The sequence below is a fragment of the Nymphaea colorata genome, chromosome 3 (genome assembly GCF_008831285.2).
Source record: "Nymphaea colorata isolate Beijing-Zhang1983 chromosome 3, ASM883128v2, whole genome shotgun sequence".
NCBI lineage: Eukaryota > Viridiplantae > Streptophyta > Magnoliopsida > Nymphaeales > Nymphaeaceae > Nymphaea > Nymphaea colorata.
Genome location: NC_045140.1, coordinates 16,728,217 through 16,754,513, shown reverse-complemented (window position 1 = coordinate 16,754,513; position 26,297 = coordinate 16,728,217). Strand labels below are relative to the sequence as shown.

The following is a 26,297-nucleotide window of genomic DNA, read 5'->3' as shown; positions in this document are numbered from 1 at the left end:
TCGGTGAATTGTTTTTGAAAAGCAGCGATGGTGGTGGCGTTGATGCATGCTTTCACTATCAGTGGGAATTTGTGTTGGTGGGTGCTTGTAGGTAGAGTCTCAATTTCTCCAATTTTTCTCAACTTCGGGGATTGTGAACTGAACTAGACAGATCAAGATGAAAGATGCCAAGTTTCTCTTCATTGAAAAAAATACATGCCAACTGACGTAGACTCTTCTAGATTTTTTCTCGAATAACACATAAATCCCTTGTGTCTTACCCATATCCAATGAATATGCAGAATTTTGTCTTTAGCTCAAGCTTGTGGATATTGTAATAGGTTGAAACTGGATAGAGTACATAGACCCAAAATTTTCAATTGAGGGTAATCTGGTTTTTGTTAAAAAAGAAAATATTTCGAAAGGTGGCTTTTGCCCGTCGTATTTTCTTGGCAATCTGTTTCTGGTGAAAGCAGTTGTTCTAAATACATGTCCAAAAACCATATGGCATTTTTCTCATGCCCAACATGGCTAAGCCCGTTTCCACGATGTGCTCATGATTCCTCTCAACCATGCCATGCATTTTGTTCTGGTATTCGAGGACTCGAAAACCGGTGGAAAATGTCGTTGTTGGTCAGAAAAGACTCAAGCTGTTCACTTTTGAACTTGTCCTCCATTGTCGGTTTGGAAGATTTCAATTTGTGCATAAAGCTGATCTTCAGCAACATTTTGAAATTAACTAAAGACATTTCAAACACTTTCGACTGTCACTTGAGAGGAAACAACCAAATGAACTGAGAGTGATCACAAACTAGAAGTTAATAAATAAGGACAACCACAAATTCCACTTGAATCTGCTGTTTCAAACTTGCTTGATTCTGCTGTAAATGAGCGCTTCGAGCACATCTAAACCCTTCTCGTTCATGACCCTTGAATCCCACAAATGCCACTTGAGCATTCTCACTTGCAATGAGTGGTTCTTGGCTTTAAGATTTGAACTCTTTTCACCTGATTTAAAAAGTGATCATATAGACTGGTAAAAATGAGAATGTCAAACTGGTGGTGATTGAGGTGGCAAATCTCTCATAATCGTTGGGAAGACCATTGACAGTAATCTAATCTGGATAAGACCCAAATTTGCCGCAGGATTTCCTGCGGTGGGTAAGAGTTTTTGCGACTCATACACTTCATAAATTTTGGTTTTTGCTGTGTGTCTTGGATCCAGAAGTGGTCTGTGTGCGCAAAGTGCAGTCACAACTAACGAAGAAGGGCGAATTATTCAATTATATATAATAGGTATCTTGCCTCTACACATCTATTTCACCAGAAGTGTTCTTTGGAGGAGTAGTTGCAAGGGGTTTTCTCATAGAGCTGCCCAAGATCTTTATGCACTTACTTGGTCTATGCCTCCATCGAAGTCACAAACATATCTACAATTCAGGACCTGATCCATGGACCAACTAGAGTGAGACACAAAAAAAAATGGCGCATCATCTGGAGAATTTGGTTGTTTACGTTTTGGTGGGTCATTTAGAACTCCAGAAATGATACTATCTATAGAAATGAGGCGGTCTCAGTGGAACGCATGTCTTCCTCCATTTTGTATGACGTTTGGTTAATTTCACATAACCTATGGGAAAATACTGGTACATTCAACAAGCATTAAGAGCTGATTTATAGATGTAATCTTTTTCAAGTTCAACTTTTTGTTGGGCTTATGTTAATGTTATTTTCCTTTCTCTCATAGAGTTGCCCATGATCGGTTCTCTGATCTCCTCTAATATGCAGATAATGTGCTCATCTTGGACACCCCCAACTTTGTGCAAACGCCACATGATTACTTCTTCCTCGAGGCTTTCTCTGTTGCTTCTAAGTTGTGGACAAACCTTGTGCAAAGTGCACCAAAACCTTATGTGTTTTCACAGTGACCACATCACTAGTGATAAGGCTCGCTTTATTTCCTATGCCCGATATGAGTTGCTTAAAGCATTCGGTGCATGTGAGACCTACACCAAAACAAAAGGCTTGGAGTGGGGGTATTCTGGAAATTTTTAAAAAAGAAATGTTTTTTTAATCTTTTTTAACATTTTTTTGTTTTCTAATTTTTGTGTAGATAAAAAGTTCTGTTTTTGTTTTTCTATTAACCGGAGACATTTTGGTTTTGGTCCTAAAGCATAATGGCGCAGAAAAACTTATGCACCAGCCTGCGCATATAACCAGCTCTGCAAATGTTTGGGGTTGCCCCTACAACTTCAACATCTTCGGGTCTTTGCTTGGTGCTTGCCCGCTTGCAGAGAGAGAAGATCAACAAGAAGCTCCAAATGTTGTTTGTCCTTTATCTGGTTAGGAACAACACACAAAACAACACTCTGTTTCACACTCAAGAGAATGTTGGAAGCAACAAGAAAGAAGACAATAATTTACGTAGTTCGAAGCAATAATCTCCTATATCCAAATGTAAAGCGAAGCGATAAGGTTGAGCAAGTCGTTTTACCAAGTGCTTCGAGTAATAACTTATAAAAGTCATCGCCTCTCTCTCTCTCTCTAAGAATCAATTTTCGAGGATTAAAGAGTGACGGCGCTATGACATGGTGTGTCATTTTCTCGACCGAAACATGCACATCTTCGCCTTGTGGATAATCAATCGTCTTCTCTTCTTCTTCGCTCAAAATGTGGGACTTTCCTCTTGCCAGTTTGTACCCGAGAGTCGGTCACCTACTTGTTTTGTTTAGGTTGTGCCATGTTGTGAAGTTGTACATCTAAATCGTAAGGAATGATGCCACTGTTTGGTGTTTGCTGACCAGATGAGAGTGCTTGCTTGCAAACGAGTGGGTGTCCAGATCGTAAGGAATGATGCTCTTTTCACTTTCAGCATAGCTAGTTGACTCGTCGAATTGGCTAAGGAATCACTCGAGTTAGTTTAAATCGCTAGAAAACCTTGCCACGAGTCAAGGTTGGTCCGGCTCACCCTTGACTCAGCTTCACTTTGCCCGACTAACTCGGCCTTGACTCATCTTGACTCGCTTGAATAAGATTATTTTAAAATTCAGTCAAGTCAGTCGACGAATCAATCAACTCACTAACCTTCATCCGGTCCGAATCCAAATAACAGGTTTGCCAACTATGTTTTCAGTGACTGTTAATGAAAAAGTGCTTGCTTGCTAATGTGCGGGTGTCCTGTCGCCATCTTTGGAGGTTGACGATCGTAATCGGTTGTACCAAATTTCTGCCCCCATTAATGCTGGCACTCTCTTTTTACTATGTGCCATTTAATGTTGTACTTATATATATATATATATATATATATATAATAAAGATTTCTTGTCTGGATGTGATAAAGCGTTAAAAAAGGAAAAAGTCTGTCTCCGGATAGCCGGAAAACATGCGTCGCTATTTGGAATTTTATTGTTCGATTCATTTCTCTTGCCTTCACATTGTTTTTCCATCAACCTGGCTTAATGTATTTTTTTTTTAGAACATTGCTTTCGACTTCTGCTCTGCCTGATCTCCATACCCAACCCCATACAAATATAATTTCGTACGTACTCCAACAAAACTAAGGGCGTCTTTGAAGAATCTGATTGCCTGAGTAGAATATAGGTCAGATTTTTTTCACCGTGGTGAACAAAGTCCCACTCCTCAAAGCCATACAGGAGCATCATGATTCATTCATATAATATGTGTCAAACATATCTAGATGAACTAATCAATTATGTTAAATTGAGTGTAGGTGTTGGGTCGTTGACTTGGGATGAAAACAGGACGTGAACACCTTTGCCACAAGGTGCACAAGAAGTCAAGAGTTCTTTGTGCAGCTTGAATCATATATCAGTAAATTACATAGCAAGAAACCTAATTATATTAGCTTCTTGATAGTTAATCCAAATTAGCGTACCAATATAATGAAAGCAAACTTGATCATCTGAAGCCTTTTGCTGAATATTTGTAACTGTGTAACACAGCTATGCAATATACTAGTCAAATGAGAAGAAGGAAAAACAGAAGGTCCAATTGAGAAGAAGTCTAAAGCAAATATCGGTTTCAAGAAAATGAGTTTTTTTTTAAAAAAATGCAATAAATTAAATGTCTGTTTAAAACTAAAAAAACATGTTTTTTTAGAAAAAAATGTGTTCTTAATGCATTTTTTGCGTTTTTTTCACTTTTTTTTTTATTTTTTTCAGTTTTTTAATGTCTTTATTTTTTGTTTGTTACAAATCTACTTATAATGTTTGTGTTATTAGTTTCTCACTTATTTTATTTGTTTATTTTAAATTTTTTAAAATTTTTAAAAACTTACTGTATTTTTTTCTTTTTTAACGTTTTTTACCAGCTCGCCGTACTATACCCAAGAATACCCTTGCCCTTTTTAAAACTTCAAAACATTATTATATAACTATGGTCTAAACCCGTTTTTTGGTGGGCAATTGGCGACCAAGCCCAAATGATGAAACGCACATCAGTAGGCCTTGTTTCGTAAGGAGTGCTCCGTTTCATGCACTCCTCCATCCTCTTGGTCATTGTATTGACAATTTAGGCACTAAAAAGTGGAGAAATATCTTATAAAGGGTGAAAAAATGTGGGGTTCATACGGATGACGCCCCAGACGTAAAGCAAATATCGGTTTCAAACTGCTTTATTTTATTCATGGAGTTCACCGAATTCATTGTATGGCGGTGTAAGCTGACGACCATGGAAATCAAAAAGGAGAGTGGTGTACCAACCAGTACTGGTGCGATCAAACCCAGATTGTGATAGCAATCTGTGTTTAGTTTTTCAAAGACCCGGTTGCAAAAAGCAAGTCTCCATGCAACTGGGCTTCGTGAAAAACCAAATAAAATAGTCCCACAGTTTTTTATCTCTTTCTGGCGGACCCAAGTTGAATATTGATCGCCGTTAAGTACATACATTTTAGGCCAAATAGTATGCGAAGAGAAGGGGTGCGCTCCCTCAAAAATTACGTTGGTCATTTTACTTGCACTCTCGACTGTCTCAATATATAAATAAATGCCCATAAAAATAAGAAGTTGTGTTGATCATTTCAAGAAATTCAACACATTTGTAGGGCCTCTTTGTTCTGCTTTAAAAGGAAGTGGAAACTCCCACCCAACCCTCGTCTCCTTAGGGTATGGAGCTTGCTTTGAGATGTTGCCCTTTCCTGACCATTGCGTCGACCCCCTTATTAGCTTAAAACATTGTACCGTTGCAATGGGCCAATTGGGGTCTTTAAAATGGCCGCCATGCATGCAAAACCATTCAACATTGATTTTATTTGACCTGCACCTTCACCTGCTGCACCTGCTTCCTTTTCTGATAAAATAATAGCCAATATAAGATCTGAATTGGGCCTGAACACCCACCCACCGTGCCATGCAAGCAAAACTTGATGTATATAGAATTGGAGTCAGATCAGATATGCATGCAATCTTATCTATTAATATTCAACCCAATAAAATTGGCAGTGGGTGAGACACCTATCCCGAATCCTGACCCTTCGCATTCGTTATCGTCAAAAACCATTCCCTCATTCCAGGGGGGCGGTCTGGCCGATAATCTAATCTACATGAGTCTTAATTGCTTCTCCATATCTTTTAGATTCCGGTCAAGTTTAAATGGCTTTTTAATTATTTTCATAAAGCAACATTTCAGAATAATGCATCGGCTGCACACCAAATAATCAATGATTGTCAATACAAAACGTGACCGTATTTTTATTGCTCGTGACTCAAGCTAACCTTGGAAGAAAGACATCTTATTCGAATAAACCAGCCTCTCCTTCCCCTTTCCTTCTTCTAGTAATAATGCTAGTATCAAAGTGGGTGGCATATCAATTTCCTGAAAGATACAGTGTTTTGCCCAACAAGTATAGGTCCGTACGGCCATTTCCCATTTTCGTGTTTAATAGATTATGATAAGGTTTTAATAAAATAAGAAAGCAACTTACAGGCTTTCATGGCTTACCCCTGGCCCCGCTTTATTTTTTTTTTTTAAAAAATTTACATGTAAACTTTAAAAAATTTCACTTGTTTTATATAAAAAATTTGAAAACTAATATTTCCACTCTAATCAAAATTACAATCCTTAATTCGACGTGCATCACTAAAAATTTCTAGCGATTAGGTCGACCATCCATTTTCTCTGGTAACGTTTAAAGTTGAGCTAAGCACCCATTGTTGTTTTTGGAACCTATGGTTTCAGGAAACTATCCATATCAAAGTCCAAAACCAAAGATTTCTGGATACTAGCCTCAACAAAATATCTCAATATCTCGATCTCCTTTCTGGAAGAACTGCGTGGTCGCCAAGTTTCGTTCCATGGCGAGCATAAATTAATCCAGCGACCTACGTCATTTCATGAGCGAAAGAAATAAAAGGGCGGTGTTCCACGAGATTTAGTCTTAAATATATTAATTTCCAGAAATGCCGATCGGTCAAAACTTTATAGCTAAGCGTTTACGTCAATAAATTATGACCCGTTTCAACGCTGGCCGCGCAATACGTCCATCGTCCTAATCCAAAACCTGATGATCATCTGGCGTTCATCTAGAAATGACAATCTGTCTCACCAATGACGATAGGCATGGGTCAATGCAGATCTTCTTTTCGGCCCCACAATATAAACTAAGTGTGTGGGTTTCCGAAAATACTTAAAGCTTCCCTACTAAGTTTCCTACAAAACAAAGAAAAAGTTGTCCCCAACTTGTCTCAAATATAGTTTAATCTCAAACTTCACGTAGAGGCAACTCTTACTACAAACCCCAAGCAAAGTAAAGTGCACCTTTTCATGGATAAGAAAATTTAGCCAAAGGTTTGGGACTTGGTTTTCTTTGATTGGTAGGCATCCCTTTTCTTTTAAATAATAAATATAGTCAAGCTGAGTTGGGTATAGTCTTGGATCACAGTTCCGAAACTGATCTAAGATCTCCTTTGTGTAGGATTCACAATGTAAACAAACACCAGATTTTTCGGCTATACATGTCAAAAAATAGATTTGAGACCTCAGTTGAAGGGGAATAGGAGGTGCCCAACCTTAAATCCATGGATCTGAAATTCAAAATCATCTCAAATCACCTTGGATCTCATATATGGGGCTATCGAATGCACGCTAAAAGTCTTTAAGTCTAAACCCTTAATCAAGTAGATGGTGTGATTTCTTTTGTTGCCGTTTCAGAAAAGAAAAAAAAAAAAAAAAAACTGAATACGGAATTTGGTCAAATAATAATCCTCAGTAACACTTCATAAAAGCAACTTATTGGGAAGTCATCATCTCTTTCTCGGCATAGATATATAATAATAAACAATATTTGGGGCCTCGGTTTTCAGAATTGCGTTATTTATTTAAGGGCAAACGATCGATAAAATGCTTCCCTTCCCGAGGCAAATAAGAAAAGCCACAAGAAAACATACCCAAAAAATTAGAAGTATCATAATCAATTCAGCTTAAGCTTATCGCTCAAATGAGACAACAATTATATATCGCTGTTCATGTTGTTGAGATTTGGTGCATATGGTCAAAGTAAAGTCTGCCCGCCGTTGTTCATATATAAAATGCTTTCCTTCTTTTGCCTTTGCTGGCAACCAATGGAGCCCACGAGGTCGCAAGTGGGCAGCAGCTTCCTGGAATCTTCCTTCCCATTCCCAATCTCTCCATACTAGCTATCGTGTAATGCCTCTCCCCTCCTTCTATTGGTCTCCCTATATATATGGACGCCCTCCCACGTAGCAACTCACATCAAGACTTACTAGTCTCTCTTGCTTAAACACAAGTACAACTTCAAGTTCCCAAACTCATCCTTTGGCTTAGAGTGATACTTCTGCAGTTTCTTCATGAAGGTATGAATGATTGCTCGAGTTCTTAAATTTCTTTTTATTCTCCTTCCTTTTCTTCTTCTGAATTTTGTGCATCCAATGTTAAAAAGACAATCTCTCCATATCAAAAAAAATACTCGAATTTGTTCACACATACCCTGTCAGGTGTGTCTTGAAATCTCTGCGTACAAAACTGTTGTTTCTTTCTGATAGAGGCAAAAAGAACTGATTTGCTGATGAGTTGCTATATAGGAGGTGCTTGACTAGCACTTGCCCTCTTCTCTTTGAGATCACTATGCATCTACCCCCTCCATATTTTCCAGTAAACCTCTTCTCTCCTTCCCTACGTCTTCCCATGTAGCTTCAGCATGTGTCTTTTTCGGTGTCTTTTGCTTTTGTCCTCCCACCTTTCATCCTTTTACTGCACGGGATGCGACCCGAATGGATTTCTTACGTGTTATAGAGATCTGAATAGCCGTTTACGACCAAACGAAGCAGTGGCATGGAAGCCGCCAATAAGTTAATAACCATCTTTGCATGATCCTAGAATTGGAGCATATGCTGGTCGTTGATGTCCTATCAGGCATTTTTACCGATTCATGCATCTTCCTAAGTGGAAGCTTATGGCTACTATATTTGTTAATGGCCCTTGAAGTGTTTAGCTTGCACCATTTTAACAAAGAAATTTACAGTTTCTTTTTTTTCTTCACGTGTATGCAGCAAAGGCTTGTGCTCAGCTTTTCTGAAGCATATTACGATGATTACAATAGCAGATCTAAGGCCATGAAGATTGTTGGGGGTGCCAATGGTATGTACAATCTCCCTCCAGTTTCCTTTATTATAGTTCTCTTCGTAGATTCTAGGGTCCAACAACCCGATGCTGCTGCATCGAGTCTAAAGTCGATGTCCAAAGAATGGTTGCAGTCTAAATCCAGCTTTCGTTCTCAAAGCTCTTGCATCGACCTTCTCTCTCTCTCTCTCTTTACACTTCCTTTCATCACAAACCCAATATAATATATATATCTCCAAAAGATTTATGTAATTTGTTTTTTAGTTTTTTCCCTTCTTCTGAACCAACCTTAAGGTCTACGCCTCATCTTGCTGATCCAGTCACATAATATGCTTGATTTGTATGGCTCCTAATTAGTGGTGTTGGTTGCACTGAAGGTGTGACGTTGGTGAAATTAGATGAGAAGGACGAGAGCAAGCTGGTGGTGATAGGTGAGGAGATGGATGCCTATGGGCTGCTCAACATTTTGAAGAAGAAGAATTTCAAAGCCCACATGGAGAGTTTAGAGGAAATAAGACACGAGACAAAAGAGAATCATGAGAAATATAAGAAAAAGGAGCATCATAAGAAAGAGGAGGAAAGGAAACATGAGAAGGATAAGAAGGAGAAGAAGAAGAAGGGGAAGGATAAGAAGAAGCACGGGCACTCGGACTCCGACTCAGACTCAGACTCTGGCTCAAGCTCCAGCTCGGACTCAGAGAAGAAGAAGCGAGGACATAATCATAATCGGTCGAGCTCCAGCTCCAGCTCTGGCTCGGACTCAGATAAGAAGAAGCGAGGACATCATCATAATCGGTCGAGCTCGAGCTCAAGCTCCAGCTCGGACTCGGACTCAGATAAGAAGAAGGGAGAACATCATCGTAATCGGACGACGACGACGTACATTTACCGGCCGGAATATCCGCCGCAAATTTACCCTGCTCCTGCATCCTATGACAACGCCTACAACTACAAGTATCCCGGCGCCAGCCGCTACTCAGAGGGCTACAACCAAGACAATTGCTCCATTATGTAAAATATAAGCTTGTTATTATGCAAGGCACTAGGCTTGCACGTTTCACAGTTATGGGTAATGTTTTTGCTTTTGATAAATGAAACAGTATGTAACTTTTTTCTTTTTGTGTATAATTTTGGATTTTCGCAAGCTGGTCTTAATGTCAATTTCCTTCAGTAGAAGGTCTTATACTAGCCAGGTGTAGAGAGCTTTTACTGGCATAACTTGTATTTTGTTCGTGTTTGTAAACAATTAATACACGTATAGCAAGCACCATTTTATGTTACAAATGCTGAGAAACAAACATCATAGAAGAGTAATGTTGGTCAAGCGAGAAAAGTACATACGCGTAGGTCACTTTTTTGGTCCTTTCTTTTCATCTTGCAACAAATTCACAGATATCATCTCCCTTGCTCCTCTCTTAACCAGATCTAATGCGTATAAAAGCAGTGAAAGAGAGAAATGCATTCAACGAGTACAATTTTGGGATTGGTCTGACCAGTACTTCATTCATCAATATCATTTGCAGTCTGCCTTCTGAATATGATCTTCAAGTTTGAATCAATGTTGTAAATATTGGTTTTCATCTCGTATCAAAAGCTTAAACGGTATGCATTATCGTCAGTATGCATTGGCTCGTCTCAACCTGCATGAAGGGTGAACAGCCTGATCTGTGCGGGGCTGAATGGGACTAATATTATGGGCTAATATTTGAAGGACGGGGCCTTAATTGGCACCTGTCTCGTTGCAAAGTGGTGGTTATTCGATGCTTATCAGCCGGCATGAACGGATAGGCATCAACACAGATAACACTGCCCAAAACATTGAGAAACATTTATACTTTAAGTTTTTGTATACTTTAAGTTATTCTTTTGTGTGTGTATATATATATATACAGAGAGAGAGAGAGAGAGAGAGAGAGAGAGAGAGAGAGAGAAAGCCAATCTAATGACAGACAAAAAGCGTGTGCGCTCTCTAAAATACTTGGCTAACTGGAAAAGGACAGACTATTATTTTCTAGATATGAAAGGAACGTATTGGAATGAGATGTTCTTAGGCATACCTGCTTTTTTGCACTTGAGATATTCGTATTTCCACATGCATAAAGAAAAATTCATATTTGAATCTAAATCCAGATTCACAGTCCGAATCTGGTCAGAATCCAACTCACATATGAACCCAAATTCGGCTTTAAAAAAATTCCAAGCCACGTTATGATGTAGTAATAGCTGACTTTCAAAATATCTTGACAGTGGATATACGTGGGATATTTATTTAAAAATAAGTTCAATCTGATGAGATATTAAATTTTCTTATATTTAATATTTTTGAAAAAGTCCGACCAGATATTGCACCCTAATCAAACTTGTTGACATCGGTACATCCCATGGCTGATTGCCATAGAACGCTGAGAAAACCAAGTGCATCGTGACGAGGCGATCTCAGTGTCTCCTGTGAACGTCTGTCTGTGGTGAGAAGAGAAAGTACATGGGCGGGCCTGTTCCTATCGTGTCCACTTAATTAGTTCCGAGCATATTATATATTATATGGACCTAATTTGACCGTCTGGTGTAAGAACTGTCCCTAAAATTGATGTTACGCTATAGATGAGCTAAAAGTCCTTTTCGCCGCCTCGCTGATATTTTGGAAAACTATGTGAGTTCCTCGTGTAAATTTCAAATTTCTATCTCTGGCAGCAGCCGGTGCCACCCGGGAACCACCGACAGGTGAGTACGAGCAAGGCTTTACTTGGCAGTTGGCACTGGACATTAAAGTAGTCGTATTTCAATCTGGTGTGATGAGAAGGCAGAATTAAATTATGCTGCCTTCGTTTTTAATCATTGATTAAAGAAATTACAAATTCCAAGTGGAGTATAATTCTTGATCATTCATGTGATCTTTTGGTTGGCCTTACACAAGTTGGTGGACGATTGCATATTTAAGACTAATGGACCAAATGTGGCCCAGTTTTCTTGATGTTGCACAAAGGATGTTTAGTAAAAGTCATGGTTCATCAAACTAAGGATTTCTTTGGCTAGATTTGAGAATTCCTCCTAAAAGAGTCTGATCTAAGATAAGAGGGGGAAGGATCCCAAATCTCAAAGACCACACATCGGAGGGCAAGCTGAACCTGTTCAAACGGCCGGAAGTTTAATTCTCGGCCCTAAGAAAGCACCCTTCCCCCTCCTATTTTGATAACCCCAAAAAGAGGATTTCTCTCAAATAACGGAGGAAAAAGTGGGTGGTGAACTGATACAGGCAAAGCGATTAATTTAATTCTTCGCGACATAAACCCAGTTGAACGGGTTTGCCAATTGCCTATATTTCAAATAAAATATAAACATCTTAATATATTTATAAAACTATTCAGATATAAAACACGCTTTGAATCAAGTTGTTTTTATGAAAATGTTGATTTTTTTTAATCATCAAAATGTTTCAGTTTGTTTATTATAAAACACTATTAAAACTTAAAAAATGATCAATTTAATATGTATTTTGTATCAATGCATCATTAATATCATATTGGTAAGGTTAAATTTAAAAAAGAAACACTTTAAATATCATATTTATTTAAATGGTATGTCTTTTGTTCCTGACTTACTGATCTGGTTTTTACCTCTATATATATATATATATATATATATATATATATATATATATATAATGCCCCGCCCACAAAAGGCCTATGCTTATAAAGGGAAAGGTTCGACAGTTTCCATGCAATTTAATCAACAAGTTGTTCATAGGAAGGATAATTTTTTGTCACCGGCGTAGATATGCGAGAGCAAAGTTGAACCGCGTGAATGTTGTTGAGTTCCTTTGGTAAAATGAAATCGGCCAGCAAAAAGATATACGCGGTTTCGAAAGCCGTCATTCATGAAGCGAAGCGGATACGACATTTGTAACGAGAAAGGCTCAGTGTGCAAATGATGCGCGGTTTTCAAATTCCTTTTCATTTCAAAAATCGCCGCACGTCTGAAGTTTCATCCGAAGCAGAGTTTGGTTTTGAGATTTGTAATTTGGGGCGATCGAATGTAGCCCCAGTGGATTGCCTGGATCTAATTAGAACCAAAATCATGTTTAATCATATTTTATCATTTTATTTTTCAAATCAAAAAAGAAAATTGTAGAAAGTTTGAGCAAAACTGGAACAAGAACAGGTAAGTCATAGAAATTGAAATGGGCAAGAATTTGAACTTCAAAAGATTAAGGAAATAAAAGATTAACTTCGAAAGTTGCTTGGCAGCCCTGTAATCCATGAATTTTCAATAGATAAAATCGGCGGATTCAGGGGGAGTCTTCTGGATTGCTCACTAGGTCAGGCTATTCAACCAAAAATTGGGCGACTTTAGAAACCTCTGAACCACCAGCTATTGCTCGATTCCATTGGAATCGGCAGATTCAGGCCATTTTTGGCAAGAAGTTGAGATGCATTTCTTGACAAGGACATAAGGTTCAATTTAAGTGAGACGGTTGATATGTGAACAAATACTAAATGAAGAAAAAATCTGTCTTTTTTGCTTTTGTCTCAATCAAGAGCCGGTTTGAGATTATTTTTATCTGTCTAACACATAAGTTCCTATCAGTCTCTCTCTCTCTGGCTCTCTCGTTTACATGCGTGTGTCTGCTAGCAACCTCAATAATCAATATCTTGTTTCCCAACATATTTGTTTCCTTTCAAATATTTGTTATTGATTTAGGCCATTCGATTCTCTTAGGATCAGACGACCCTTTATATTTTAGAACAAGCAAGGCATGTACACGGTTCTTGTTCTTCTAATGACCAGAGACCCCCCATTTTACATACATTGAAGAAGTTCCAGATAAAAAAAGCAGAAATTTAAACAATTTTTTAAAGTGAAAATTCTGCCAAAAACAGAAAACAGCAGCAACAATTCCTAGACCACTTTGAAAATGATCCTAAAAATAAAAAATTATAGGTTCTCAAAAAAAAATTATTGGCAAAACAAAAGCAAAAATAAACAATCAAATTCAAAAATCAAACACAAACAGTCATTTTTACTTTATCCCCACCTGTCAAATCGCTTCTTCCATGTGCTTTTAGTTCAAGAATTCAAACAAAAAGAAAAGCAATAAAAACAACTAAGAATAGAAAAACACCAAGAAAATAAATAAGTGAACCTATATTTTATTACTAAATTGAACCCTGTTTTCACTAACTACAAGATATATAATCTCACTCCCAAAAAGAAAACAATAAAGTAAGAATGCAAACCTTTCCACCAGTGCCCTACGAGGTAATGAAAAATATTGAAAAATCTAGAAGGAAAATGTCAAAGAAGTTCCATAAAAGCTGGCATCTGATGTCACACAGGCATGCAACATATCAAGAGGAAAAGAGAAACGACACACCCTACCAGATAATGCTCCAGGAAGACCATGCCTCTCAAGGCCCTGAGTTAACTTTCAACAACCTGGGACGCTAGTAATTAATATATCTGGACTTTCCTTTTTTTTTATTTTTTCTGTTCCCATACTTTTTATGTTGATTAACATAAAAACTAACTTTCCAAATTGAATGGCCAGATTCCTATGTTGTTATGTGGGTAAACCATAACAACAACCAAGTACAGCTTGGATGGTGCCTGGGCAACTGTAATACTTTTATAACGTTTAAGCTTAAAAAAGGACAGTCATTTTACCCAAAATCTATTCAGGTAAGTGAGCAAACGTGTGCACATGCTAATAGCATAAAAACAATGAATAAAAGAACATGGAATGGATTGGCTGCCATATCTGCCAGGCTGCAATGCATCTTCAAGTTATTAGATTTGTAGACAAATTATGTAATGAGAAGAGGACAAAAAGAATAATATTGCTTGGAGAAACAGAGGTAAAACAACACCAAGATACCCTAAATGCAAGGAAATCAATAAGCAAAAGTAGTAAGAGATACCACCAACAGGAATAAACATGCCACCTAAATATTCAGATTCCTTCCATCTGCAACAGAAAAAATACATAGGAAGAAATGATAAAATGCTCCCAATTCCATTTCTTTACAACCTCTTGGTTGAGCTTCTTTGGCTAGCAATTTTCCTCAGTATGAAAACACAATGCATATATAAAATGTAAGACATATCCATATGTCACATAAGATACATGATTAATGGCTCATGTTGGCTTCCTATGAATCCTCAACTTAAAAAATGTGATGGTGCTGGTATCTTGAAGGCCTTTAGGAGGCATAAAACCTTTTTCAGGGTTTCCTTGAAATGTTTATATATTCTAGATTTACCTAGATCTAATGGTGCTCTAATATTTATTTTTTTATTGTCAATTGAGGGAAGCCCAGCAATTAACGTTGCCTCAATATCAAACAAGTGGAAATGCAAACTAGCTGAACAATATGTGGACATGATAACAAATAATAGTCACCACCTGAAGGACCAGCACCCATATGCTGAAAAGAAGAGAATTTCGGAGACAAAAAAAGATGAACATGGCAAGTAAGGAGAAGAAGCATGAATGCACTTAAAAAAAATAATTAAGATGAGAAAACTTTCCAAAGAGAAGAAAAAGACAATTGAATATGACAAGAGAACAATACTCACCTAAAGAGGGAAATCAGTAAAAATACCATGGTGAAACAAGGAGAGAGAGAGAGAGAGAGAGAGAGAGACCCAAACTTGAGAAGTTTTTTGAAAGCTAACCCTCTGTAAACCATGTAGACCCTTCACAAACAAAAAATGGAGAAATCATCCAAGAAAATTCCTTTTCTCAACAAACCCCATACAACAGAAAAGCCAAAGCCAAGCATGGCCTAAATTTAATTCCAAACTCAACTAGTTTCAATCTGCCATAAGAGAAGTGAAGAAGAGGAAGGGAAGTCACCAAAACAAAAGAAGGTTCTTTCCTGCACCAAGGTGTCATGCCAAACTACTTGGCCATCTCTTTTCCATTCCCCTTAAACCTCCAAAGAAAGCATTTTTGCTTGAAGTAGAAAACACATGGTTGCTTCTCATCAAGGACCCCTTCAAGCATCAGGGTGTTGTCATTGATTTAAATGAAGGTTATGCTTTAAAATCCTACTTTGGTGGGACAATAATAATACTTGGGGGATGAATTTTGTTTGAAAACTTTACACTTTTTCATGAGTAAAAGGTGAGCAATAATCTCTAAGAATTCCAACTTGAGCTTTGTGAGTACAAGTGTTTGTGTGCAGGAGATATATTCTCTTTTTCCCACAATATTTCATGAGTATTAAGATGTACCTCATGGCAATGCTATCAAGCTTCCTGAATGGAACTCTTTACATCTCTAGGATATGAACATAAAGGAGTAATTCTCAGCCTCATAGAAAAGCACAAAACAGGAGTAAACATTGACTTGGAATCTCGCATGTGCAAAAGATTTTTGCAATTGATACTTGAGATTATGGCCCCCATAACTTTATAATTCCTGATCCTTTTTTTCCATTTTCTTCTTTTTTTAGCACTTAGGCACTTAGGTTTGCTTGGAGGAAAAACCATGCCATCACCTTCAGCTTAGTGACAGTAGCAATTCCCTCCCTCTTGATGCCTTTGTTTTTTTTTTTAAGCACTTTTGAGGTTTGCTTGGAAAAAGCTCATTCCATCACCTTCAGCTTAGTGACAGTAGAGAAATTCCCTCGCGAGAAAGCCCATTCCATCACCTTCAGCTCAGTGATAGTACAGAAATCCTCCCTCTTGGTGTCCCATATGTTTTTTTTTTCTTTTTTTTTTATAAGCACTTTTGAGGTTTGCTTAGAGGAAACTCATACCATTACCTTCAGCTCAGTGACAGTAGAGAAATTCCCCCCAGCTCAGTGATAGTACAAAAATCCCCCCTCTCACTCTTGGTGCTCCATTTTCTTTCTTCTTTTTCATTTTAGCACTTTGGAGGTTGGTCTGAAGGAAACTCATTCCATCACCTTCAGCTCAATGACAGTAGAGAAATCCCCTAGCCCCCCTCCTCTAGGTGCTTTTGTTTTTTTGATATCTTGTCAATCTTATCAATCTTATAGAATATGAGGGTTTCTTCTCATAGTATTTCATTGTTGAACCCTTGCAAATATGTGATTGCCAAAGTCAATGTAATATCCTTTCCCAAGCTTTCTCAACTTCATCGAACTTCTCCTCATTGCTCATATCGAAGGTCTTCCAAAATTCCTTTCAGCCAACTGATAGCAAGAACATGAAATTTCTCCTCTTCCTCAAGGAAATATCAAAGGTAAATAAAGATATATCTTGATGTAGACATGGCATTGACATGGCACAGTGATGAAGCCAGAGTAGAATTCTTAGAGATTTCTAACAAAAGAAAAGCTCTTGGTATACTGCTCAAGAGATTATCTCTGCTCATGAAATTAAAACTTTATAAAATCAAGATTTCGATGGCAACCAAAAAAGAAATTTAAGAAACCTTATTGGAAAGTGGGTTCCAAAATATTGAAACCGACCAATTTTGAGAAAATTCACTCATTAGTCGGACTTCAATTTATATAATATATACAAACTTTCTCAAGGCAAGCTACATCGACGCAGAAACTCTCTGCCTCAAGGCGGAGGGTTTTTCTGAAAAATCATCCACCCGAAGAGAAAGTTTCAAAAAAAACTCTCTCAACGCCTCTGCCTTCGATGCAGAGGAAACCCTTTGCCAAGAGGCAGAGGGTTTTCTCTGAACTCTGAAACCTCCGTTTGAGAGTGTTTCAGAGGAAACTCTCTGCCTCGAGGCAGAGGGTTTCCGCTGGTTTCAGAAACCCTCAGCCTCGAAGCAGAGGGTGGAGGAATAGGGCTTCTAGCGTTGTGGGAGAGAGAGAGATACCTTTTACTATGGTTTAGTGAATGGTTGTCGGAGACCCGCTCCTGGGATGCTCCGGTGCATCACTGGTTCCAAGACACCTGCACCTCCCGCAGAATTGAGAGATGAAAGAGACCTCCAAAGATCAAGAGAGAAGAGCGAAACCTATGTTGATAATGAGAAAAGAAAGCGAGGACAGTATTTCATTAAACAAATGACCTTTGCGATAACCTTCTTTTTATTTCAAATTTTAACTCTTACCATTTAATGAGAAAGGCTACAAATGGAAAGTAAAGACTTCCATATATATAAAACATTACATTGAGTTCGTGGACTTTAACAACCCTTTCAATATGTTCTTTCACTGAATTTAATAGTCAAAATTAATGAATATGGATATACGTGAATCCAGTTTGTTTATTTTACATAAAGGAAAATATTTATCTTTTCTTGCACTCCGCTTTAAAGATTGATCGGAAAACTCGGATCAAATACTTAGTCGGATCTGAGCCCCGATCACCAATTTTGGTAAGAGCCTGACCGGTGTACACAATTACTATTTATTTATCCACCGGCTGCCTTTTCTTAATATCTTTAAATGATGTTTTAGCCAGTTGTGTGGTTTAAAGAGCTGGCTGCTTCCTTCCAAACGATGTGATTGCACCATTAAGTTCTTCTTTAAGATAATAACTAAAATGCATATAAAATGCTAGGAATGAGACGTGACGGCAATTTATATTTCTAATAGTCATTGTCCCCTAATTTATTTCTATTTTTACTACTTTGATGCTCATACAACCATTCGATGCCCAAACTTTTTCGACCTTGCTCTGCACGATATGAAAGTTGATTATTTTGCTCCCAAATTTAAAAAACATTGTTGGTCTTTAAAACATTAAATTTGAATTAAATAAAAAAATATAAATGGGAACTCTACGTCTAGAAATGTGGGCTTGTCTTACCAAGATATAAAGACTTGGAAATCATATCCGTGTGTGCAACTAGCTAGTTTTATCAAATGACACTGGTAATATATCAGGAAGATTTTACATTTTATTTATTTAAGTATCCAGCCCGACTACACAACCTTTTTATAAGGCATTATACTTCCCCCCATCATGTATGCGTCTGCTTGTTTCTCACTCCTAGACTTTTCAAAAGCCCGAAAAGTTGTCAAAATCAGTGGCTTTAGCTAATTAATAATCTTGGGAGCGTGCCAGCCCTAAGGTTAGTGGCCTGAGTCTCAATTGAGTGGACTAAGTAGGTGTCTAAGTCCATAACCTTTGAGCTCTACGGCTGCTGCTCTAGGACTTGGACCTAATAAACTTAGTCATGCATACAAGGGTACCCTTCTTAGTTCTTACTTTGGAGACCCAGTTGGATCATGTAGAATATTTGTGTTCATCATCAAACTAAGGCTGTGATGAAGTTTTACAACTCCTTTTCTCATTAGTTCTTGTTGGTGGAGGGAAGACGGGTGGCGCTAGAAATTTTGGACTAAAATATAGTTTCAAATTTTTTACAAGAGTTAAAATATAATTTTCCAAAATTTCTATGTAGGTTAAATGAAGATTTGTTAAAATTACATGTAGATCCCTGGGCTCTGCGCCCAGTTGAATATACCGTTTGAGCTTCTGTGATTATATCGTAAATTGGCATTTTACTTTGCACAAGTCACAATATTATTCCACTGCTCTTCTGGAAAACGTAAGCTCCCCAGAAAACAGTGTGTAATTGGAACCCACCCACATCAAAAATCAACTATACACTGATTAATACAAACTAGCCTTGAAGCCAAAAAACTAGTACCTGGTTTAGGATCGGAAAATCCACCCGCGTGGCGTGATCTCACCGAGAGAAGGAGCCAACGTCCATCAAAGGAGAAGAGGAACACGTACAAGACCCAGTGGAAGCACTCCTTCTAGCACTGCCAAAATGTCGTGACCTGGGATTCAAGAAACTTCTAGGGAAGATGACTGCGAAAGACCTCAACGAAGGGGAGATCACCTTGGAAAGGGAGGCAACAAGAAGGGGAAATGAACGTCTTTTTCCTCCTCGAAAGGGAAAAAGGCACTGCACATAGAAGGTATTGTGATAAATATACATACTTTATGAATTTGTCTTCAAGCTTACGCATACAATGGTGTAAAGATGCATGATGTGATCCATATTGGTAGCATTCAAGGTTACATACGTAATGTAAAAATAGATAATTTAATTTTTAAACATTAAGAATTCACCTAAAAATTTTAAAAACAAAAAACACATGGAAATAAGAAAAAGTTCAAACTACGAAAATTTTTCTCTCCATGGACATGAAATGCATAGACATAAAAATAACAAGTAAATGCTGCCTACGCTACCTACAAAATGCATTTTCCATAAGAAAAAACAGAAATGACAACTTAAATAATTCTCAACACTTTGAGACTCATTGAAACGAGCAAGTTTTCTTTGTATGTGACACACTCCTTGGAACCTTAGAACCTCTAGAAAATCTTTGACAACAATAGACTCTCGTACACCATGGATGTTCTGTGTTCATTTAGATGAAGTCAAGCTTAACATTCAACCTTCAGAAGTTTTAATAACATCAAGTGAAATTGCACCTTTATGTGGCTGGCGGACGATCATAGACCTCAACAAGACTATTATAAGGGTAACTGACAAACAGCTTTATAAGAAGGACATCTGAATTGTTCTTGTTTTCCTACATGATCAAATATTCACATCCAAATCCACAATCTAAATTCATATCCCTATAAAGCCTGAAATCCATCCAGTGCAGGAGGTCCACTTTCCCATTTGCCTTTGCCCACTAAACAATGGTAACTTTATGTGTGAACAATGATAGATAAACAAAACAAGAAAGTAATAAATGGGGCTAATCCATAACCCTCCAAAGTCACAACTAATCAACAACTTGAGCATTGAGCATTGAACAGAGCGTTGTGTTAAGTACATATAGTCTAATGCCCACGATGTTGAACTATATGCATCAATATGAATGAACTTAAAAGCGCAAAGCTGCTTCAGTTTGAGGGTCACAAATTTGTCCATAATGCACATAAAATACATCTGAATATAACTGAAAACAATAGAAAAATCTAAGAGCTTTGTGAGAAGTACAAATACATGCATCCATTCCTGAGAATGGAGGCAGTCACACTAACAATCATTTTGAAAGAACCTGAAAATCGACAGCAGAGCTAGCATTGTAGGGCATGCAAAATCATACTGGGTTCAAAGAGGGATCTACTAACCGCACCCTTGCGTGTAGGTCTGCCCAATCTGATGTTGTATTGCAGATTCTAGATGGCTAGAGTATCAACAAAACCAATTCTCTTCTCATGGTTTATGTTCATGCTGCAATCAATGGTTGTCTGAAAATATATCCAAAGCTTCACTAACACAATATGCTTATATAGATGCTTTACCAACCTGATTATAAAAGGCATAGTTAGGGATGTGGCAGCTATTCCAGGTTGAGATCTGATAGAGACCCTGATTATATTCTCGACATAGCCCAGCCCACTACACTTGACATAGACAAGATAGGCTCAATAGTATTAGCCAATGATTTCACTTGTAACATATTAATTATAGAAAATTATTAACATTGATGAGTGTATAGGACATTAAGCACTTATACTGCTGCTAGAAACAATGAAAAATGACAGGTGACACTAAGGTTCCAGGGTCCTTTCAAATACTTACCGCACAATACGCCAAATAATAAAACTATTGAAAAAATATTAAATCAAATGATTTACCATGCACCCAATGAACTACCCTTATTTTTTTAATACGCCAAATAATAAAAATATTGAAAAAATATTAAATCAAATGATTTACCATGCACCCAATGAACTATCCTTATTTTTTTCCTTCCTTGATATACAGAAACATAGAATTTTAGAACAAGGAATTTTCTTTTTCTTGCTTCCTTTGCAAACAGGAAGAGTGCATCTCAAAAGCCATATGATGTTTTGGAAGTTCTGTGTCCAACTGTGAACATGCATGTGAGTGAGCAAGCAATCAAGACAAGGGAGGGAGAGAGAGAGAGAGAGAGAGAGTAAGGGTAGGTATGGGGCGTTATGTTGGGATACCTTAAGTAATGAATATTGTGGTGTCCATCTTCCAAAACATCATATGGCTTTTGAGATGTAGCTGCATTGTCTAAATACACCAAGCTGGAACCATTTACCTCATATAAAATTTATGTAGTCAGTTTCAAATCCAAAATGAGAAATGAAGCCTCCACCATGTAGAGGCCTCTTGGAAATAAAAGACAACCAAAAGACAATTCAATAAAGGGACCACCCAAGCTAGAGGAATAAAAAAAATTCAAGCCCTAGATTGATGACATAAAAATGCATGGATACGAACATGGGTGGAGCGAGAAATTAGTAAGGTGGGGAAAGAGGGAGGGGGCACAAACCAAAGGGCTGAATGCCTCAACTGATCCTTTTATTACGGAGCTATACTACATAAAAGATTTTAACAGCAGCTAGAATGAAACAAAGGATAAAGATCAAGCTAGAATGAAACAAAGGATAAAGATCAAGCTAGAATGAAACAAAGGATAAAGATCAAACAGATGAAATTTATACAACTCACAAAAGGTGGACATATACCACTATGCAACTTCGATAGAACTTTTGAAAAATATCACCTAGAGTCAGCTTAATCACTTGTCCTAAATGGTCTACCTCTCCAAAGACAAAAGGAAATGATGGATAATTCATCATGCTCAGCATGGTTGAACTAGGTTTGAGGGGTTTCATCTATTTCACAAAAGGACTAACAATTTGGTAACGAAATGGTCAAACATTTTCAAGACTAAAGGGGATTGGTTAGTTATTGCTATGCCTAGGAATCCTGGAAACATACAAGAGACGTCAAGTTTTTACATTGAATTTTGAAATAGTTCAAAAATAATCAATTCAACTCATAAACTTGAGTGCTCGTGTTGTAAAAATAACATAACCTTCATGTACCGTTAGTACCATACAAGCATTAGGTTTTATTTCGCATCAATGTTGTCGAATCTTTAAAATGAATGTCCTTCAATTTCCAGAATATGAACAGAAAGGAACCATCCTCGACATCCTAGATAATCAAAACAAGGAGCAGATATTGACCCCAAAATCGTACATCCACGAAAGATTGTCGCATTCAATTCTTGCGAGTTCAGCCTTCATGTCTTTCATCTCTTGGCAGGCACCTTTTGATTTTTTCTTGTTTTTTATTCATTTTTTTTCTTTTGCATTCAGCTTTTTGCCTTTCAATTTTTTTTCTTGTGCTTTTCTTTTTTTTTTTTTTTGGCCGACCTTCACCTTTGAGGGAATACCTCACCACCCCAAAGGCTACTACAAAGCTCCACCACTTTCGTAGTTATGTGTAGTTTTGTCACGTGTCCAACCCGCTTCACCTTACGGGTTTTCAACGAGCCAAAAGTTCGTAAATCATTATCTTTGCGAAATAGACATAAATCACCTTTATGCCTACCCGGTACTCTCGATTACTAACTCAGAGGAACGACTACACAAGCTCCGAGCCCATCTCTCAACTCTCATTTTACTACCTGCCAAGATCTTATAAAGCATTTTGGCTTCTCCCTCAATATATTTTCCTGCTAAATCCTTGCAAATGCTTAATCGCCAGAGTCAATAGCATTTCCTAGTCTTGACTTCCTCAACTTCATAGGATTTTTCTTCACTGCTCATATCCAGGATTTTTTCGATTTTCCTCTTCCATTGATGGACAACAAGAATTTGAAATTTCCACCTTCCACTTGAAAAGGTACTAAGAATAAAGCAAGGCACATCATTGTGTGAGAAAACACTTTAAAAATGTTTTTAAGCAAAACTGAAAAAGTTTCTCTTTTTGACATCAAATGGTATATCACCAGGAGAAAGGAACTGTACTCCCTAAAGAGATGGGTGAATGTAAAACTTGGCTGGTTAAAAGAACGAACTTCACCAAATCTCCCATAAAAGTAGGGTCTTCTATACAAAAGTAAAACTTGGCTGGTTAAAAGAACGAACTTCACCAAATCTCCCATAAAAGTAGGGTCTTCTATACAAAAGATTGGTTCAAGGGTGAGGAGTTCCCAGAAAAGTTGGGTATTCAACTGATTGAAAGTTTCACAAATGGTTTGGGTTAGGTTCTTCTATCAAAAAACACTAAAAATTCAAAAAGAAGGATAAAACTTTAGTACGTAAAAAAAGAGGCATCGTCAGCTAAAGTCTCATTTTTATGATACAAAAATCCAATGCCGTAAACAACCCCAAGCATCATAACGTTGTTGTTGACGACCAGTTATGAACTTAAATCAAATTTAGACATTGACCCACTAATCAGCTTACATGTGAATAACCAAAGCTAATGCTTCTACAATCAACTCATTTTTTAGCATTGAAAAAGGGAAGAAGGAAACATCTCCAAGTCAAACTAATTATGTAGCTTTAAGTCCTGAACACTAGAAAACCAATTACACATGCAAATACATGAACAAAAACAAGGGTACTTACACAGATGTTTTTTGTTAATTTTACTATACTCTTTAGTATGCTTTCTTCAATGAGAGAAGAAACTACAACTATACCAGCAATTGATGCTGGCATGACATCAAGATCCAAATCAAGGCCAAACATGAGCAAATATAAAAGCATGAAACGTATGGCAGAAGCATAGAGATGCTAGGGCTTTTTAAACAATATCCAAGTTTAATAGGAGCAGCACAGAAACATGGAACAAGTGATGACAGAACATATTCATAGAAATTTTGAGTTGGACATACCTGGACTCGAGAAACATTTGTGGAGTTAGAAGTGCCTCCAAAAGAGTCCACATTGTCATCAGGACGGGGTCCACAAAATTGTGTGACATTGAACTGGTTGGCACTTGAACACAAAGGATTCCTTGTAGCCTGAGCAATTCAAACAAATGCAATCCAATAAAGACATATTGTATGCTAAATGTGAAATCTATCTAAATGAAGAACAAGAAAACTGATCCCATAAATTGAAAAGTAAACACCCTGTAATCAAAAGGTTCTTGCTTAGTGGCCCTACCAAAATGCGGACTTCTATGGAGAAGTCATAAGAATCATGCAGGAAGAAACATGGACATCATTTATTCAAATTTTCCATGCATAGACAATCCACAAAAAGCTCAATTTTTTCATACCAGCTCCTTACCCACTAATAAAATAATGATTCATAACACCCATGCATAACAAAACATTTGTCAAGAGATGTAGACATGAAATCAATGGAAAAAAGAGAGTTGCGTGAGATTGCTAGATAAGCTAAGCTTCTCCCAGTACGTTGAATCTCCTTTCCATGGTTCTCAAGAAGTAAACAAGTAAATCTATATGTTGGTTTGTTTGTGCTTCTTAGGTGTGTACTTTAGTTGGACAATCGAATCTTGTACTAGGTAAACAGCCAAAATTATGAAGCTCCCCTAACTGTAGTAATTTTTACAAGTATATCATTCTAAAGGGCTAGAAAATCAGATTTGTGTATCTTAAAATGGCTTAAGATTACTGTAATTTTGATCTTCAGTAGAAAAGCAATAAAAAAAAGGGCAGGAGAGAACACTACTCAAAGCTATACCACAGACCAACAAACTGAAAATTTCAAGTTCATGAGACCAACTAGATAAGCAGTATTTGTCAATTTTCCTTCTTTCTTTGACATTTTTTTCTACATGTAATTCCGCAGATAAAAATTAATCTAAACACAAAAAAACAAAGATCACTTTCTAGTTATGTCAGTTACTAATATTGAAGAAGACTAATCTACATTGACTCATGATATCTATCATGTCAAGAATAATGTTGGTATCTATCCATGCATGCAATCCTCATACTTAGTTTTCTTGCTGCTACCTTTATCTATTAGGTGATATATCAAAGCAAAGCATGGAAAAATCCATTTGGTAGGCACCTATAAATAGACACACATATCTGCACATACTAAAGCGATGATATGTTGAATAGACAACTCACCTTAAACTCACATTGGTGGGAGGTTCAGAATACTGGAAATATCCGATAGAAGGTTATTCTGCAAATCTCTGCAATAAACAAATACACTAAATTACATGTAAAACAAGAAACAACTATAGTAACAGGTCTATGGCCAGTGTTACTGCAGATAAATTTAATTTAACCTACCGACTTGAAGATAGCATAAAGAATCTTATGGAGCAATAAGAGACGTGACATTATGCCAACAAAAAGCTCAAAAAAAAACACAGACCATAAAATCAAAGAAATGAAAAACAACAAAAAATTTTGAAAACATAAACTATGAGCCGATCCTTGGAACCATAAGTTCTATTCTACCAAATTGTGCCTGGAACCATTCGACTGATTACTTTCTAGGGATCTGTAAAAGCATATCTCTAGAAAGCTTCAAAAAATACAAGCATTTCAGAGTAAAAACACACAACCAACCCATTGATGATACTGCAATGAAACTGACAATATAAAAGCAACACCTATGGCTAGAAATCTTGCCTTTCAAGTTCAATGTGAGACGAGGGAGCGCAGAAAAATTTTGAGGAACAGTACCAACGAGGTAAGAAAAAAGCTAAAACCAAGGCCTGCAAGCTGCGAATCCTTGAAGCGAAACCTGAAAAAGCCCCAAAATGAGGAAGAGAACCAATATATATATATATATATATATATATCAGCCTACTGAGAGAGAGAGCAGCCCTGGAATCGGTGTCAGGACAGATTGAGTTGGTCATGAGAAGGAGAATGCACGTTGTTGCAGTTGCGGCTAACTAAACCAAGAAGAACACGAGAGAGAAAGAGAGATAGAGCACCTTGCTGGACGGTCGCTTCTGGAGGAACGGTGGAAAGGAGCCGGAGAACGGCGAAACGGAGGTTGATGGCACAGTAGAACGACAGAAAGGGCGTCTGTCTGTT

General features: G+C 37.4%; 1 protein-coding gene and 1 long non-coding RNA gene across 9 annotated transcripts in view; one reads left to right on the top strand and one right to left on the bottom strand.

Moving 5' to 3' along the window:
* The first annotated feature begins 7,710 nt into the window (after window positions 1-7,710).
* On the top strand, window positions 7,711-9,837 carry LOC116251067 (suppressor protein SRP40-like). Its single transcript, XM_031625135.1, has 3 exons — window positions 7,711-7,808; window positions 8,505-8,592; window positions 8,952-9,837. The coding sequence occupies exons 1-3, from the start codon at window positions 7,803-7,805 to the stop codon at window positions 9,587-9,589; spliced, it is 732 nt and encodes a 243-aa protein (XP_031480995.1). The 5' UTR covers window positions 7,711-7,802; the 3' UTR covers window positions 9,590-9,837.
* A 4,469-nt stretch (window positions 9,838-14,306) lies between these two features.
* LOC116249577 (uncharacterized) overlaps window positions 14,307-26,297 on the bottom strand; it is a 33,520-nt gene continuing 21,529 nt past the window's right edge. Inside the window, exons 1-9 of one of the 8 annotated variants that reach the window (XR_007572749.1) lie at window positions 25,371-25,437; window positions 24,159-24,287; window positions 21,463-21,546; window positions 20,795-20,892; window positions 20,617-20,719; window positions 19,361-19,426; window positions 19,163-19,280; window positions 17,378-17,518; window positions 14,307-14,536 (exon numbers count right to left, since the gene is read on the bottom strand). This is a non-coding gene — a long non-coding RNA (uncharacterized LOC116249577). Of the gene's footprint in view, window positions 14,537-17,377; window positions 17,519-19,162; window positions 19,281-19,360; window positions 19,427-20,616; window positions 20,720-20,794; window positions 20,893-21,462; window positions 21,547-24,158; window positions 24,288-25,370; window positions 25,438-26,297 lie in introns of those variants that run through there. The other 7 variants (XR_007572744.1, XR_007572747.1, XR_007572751.1 and 4 more) reach the window with 7 other exon arrangements.

Coding starts and splice junctions, on each gene's coding strand:
- LOC116251067 (XM_031625135.1), top strand. Junction 8,593..8,951: donor GATTGTTGGGGGTGCCAATG/GTATGTACAATC, acceptor GTTGCACTGAAG/GTGTGACGTTGGTGAAATTA.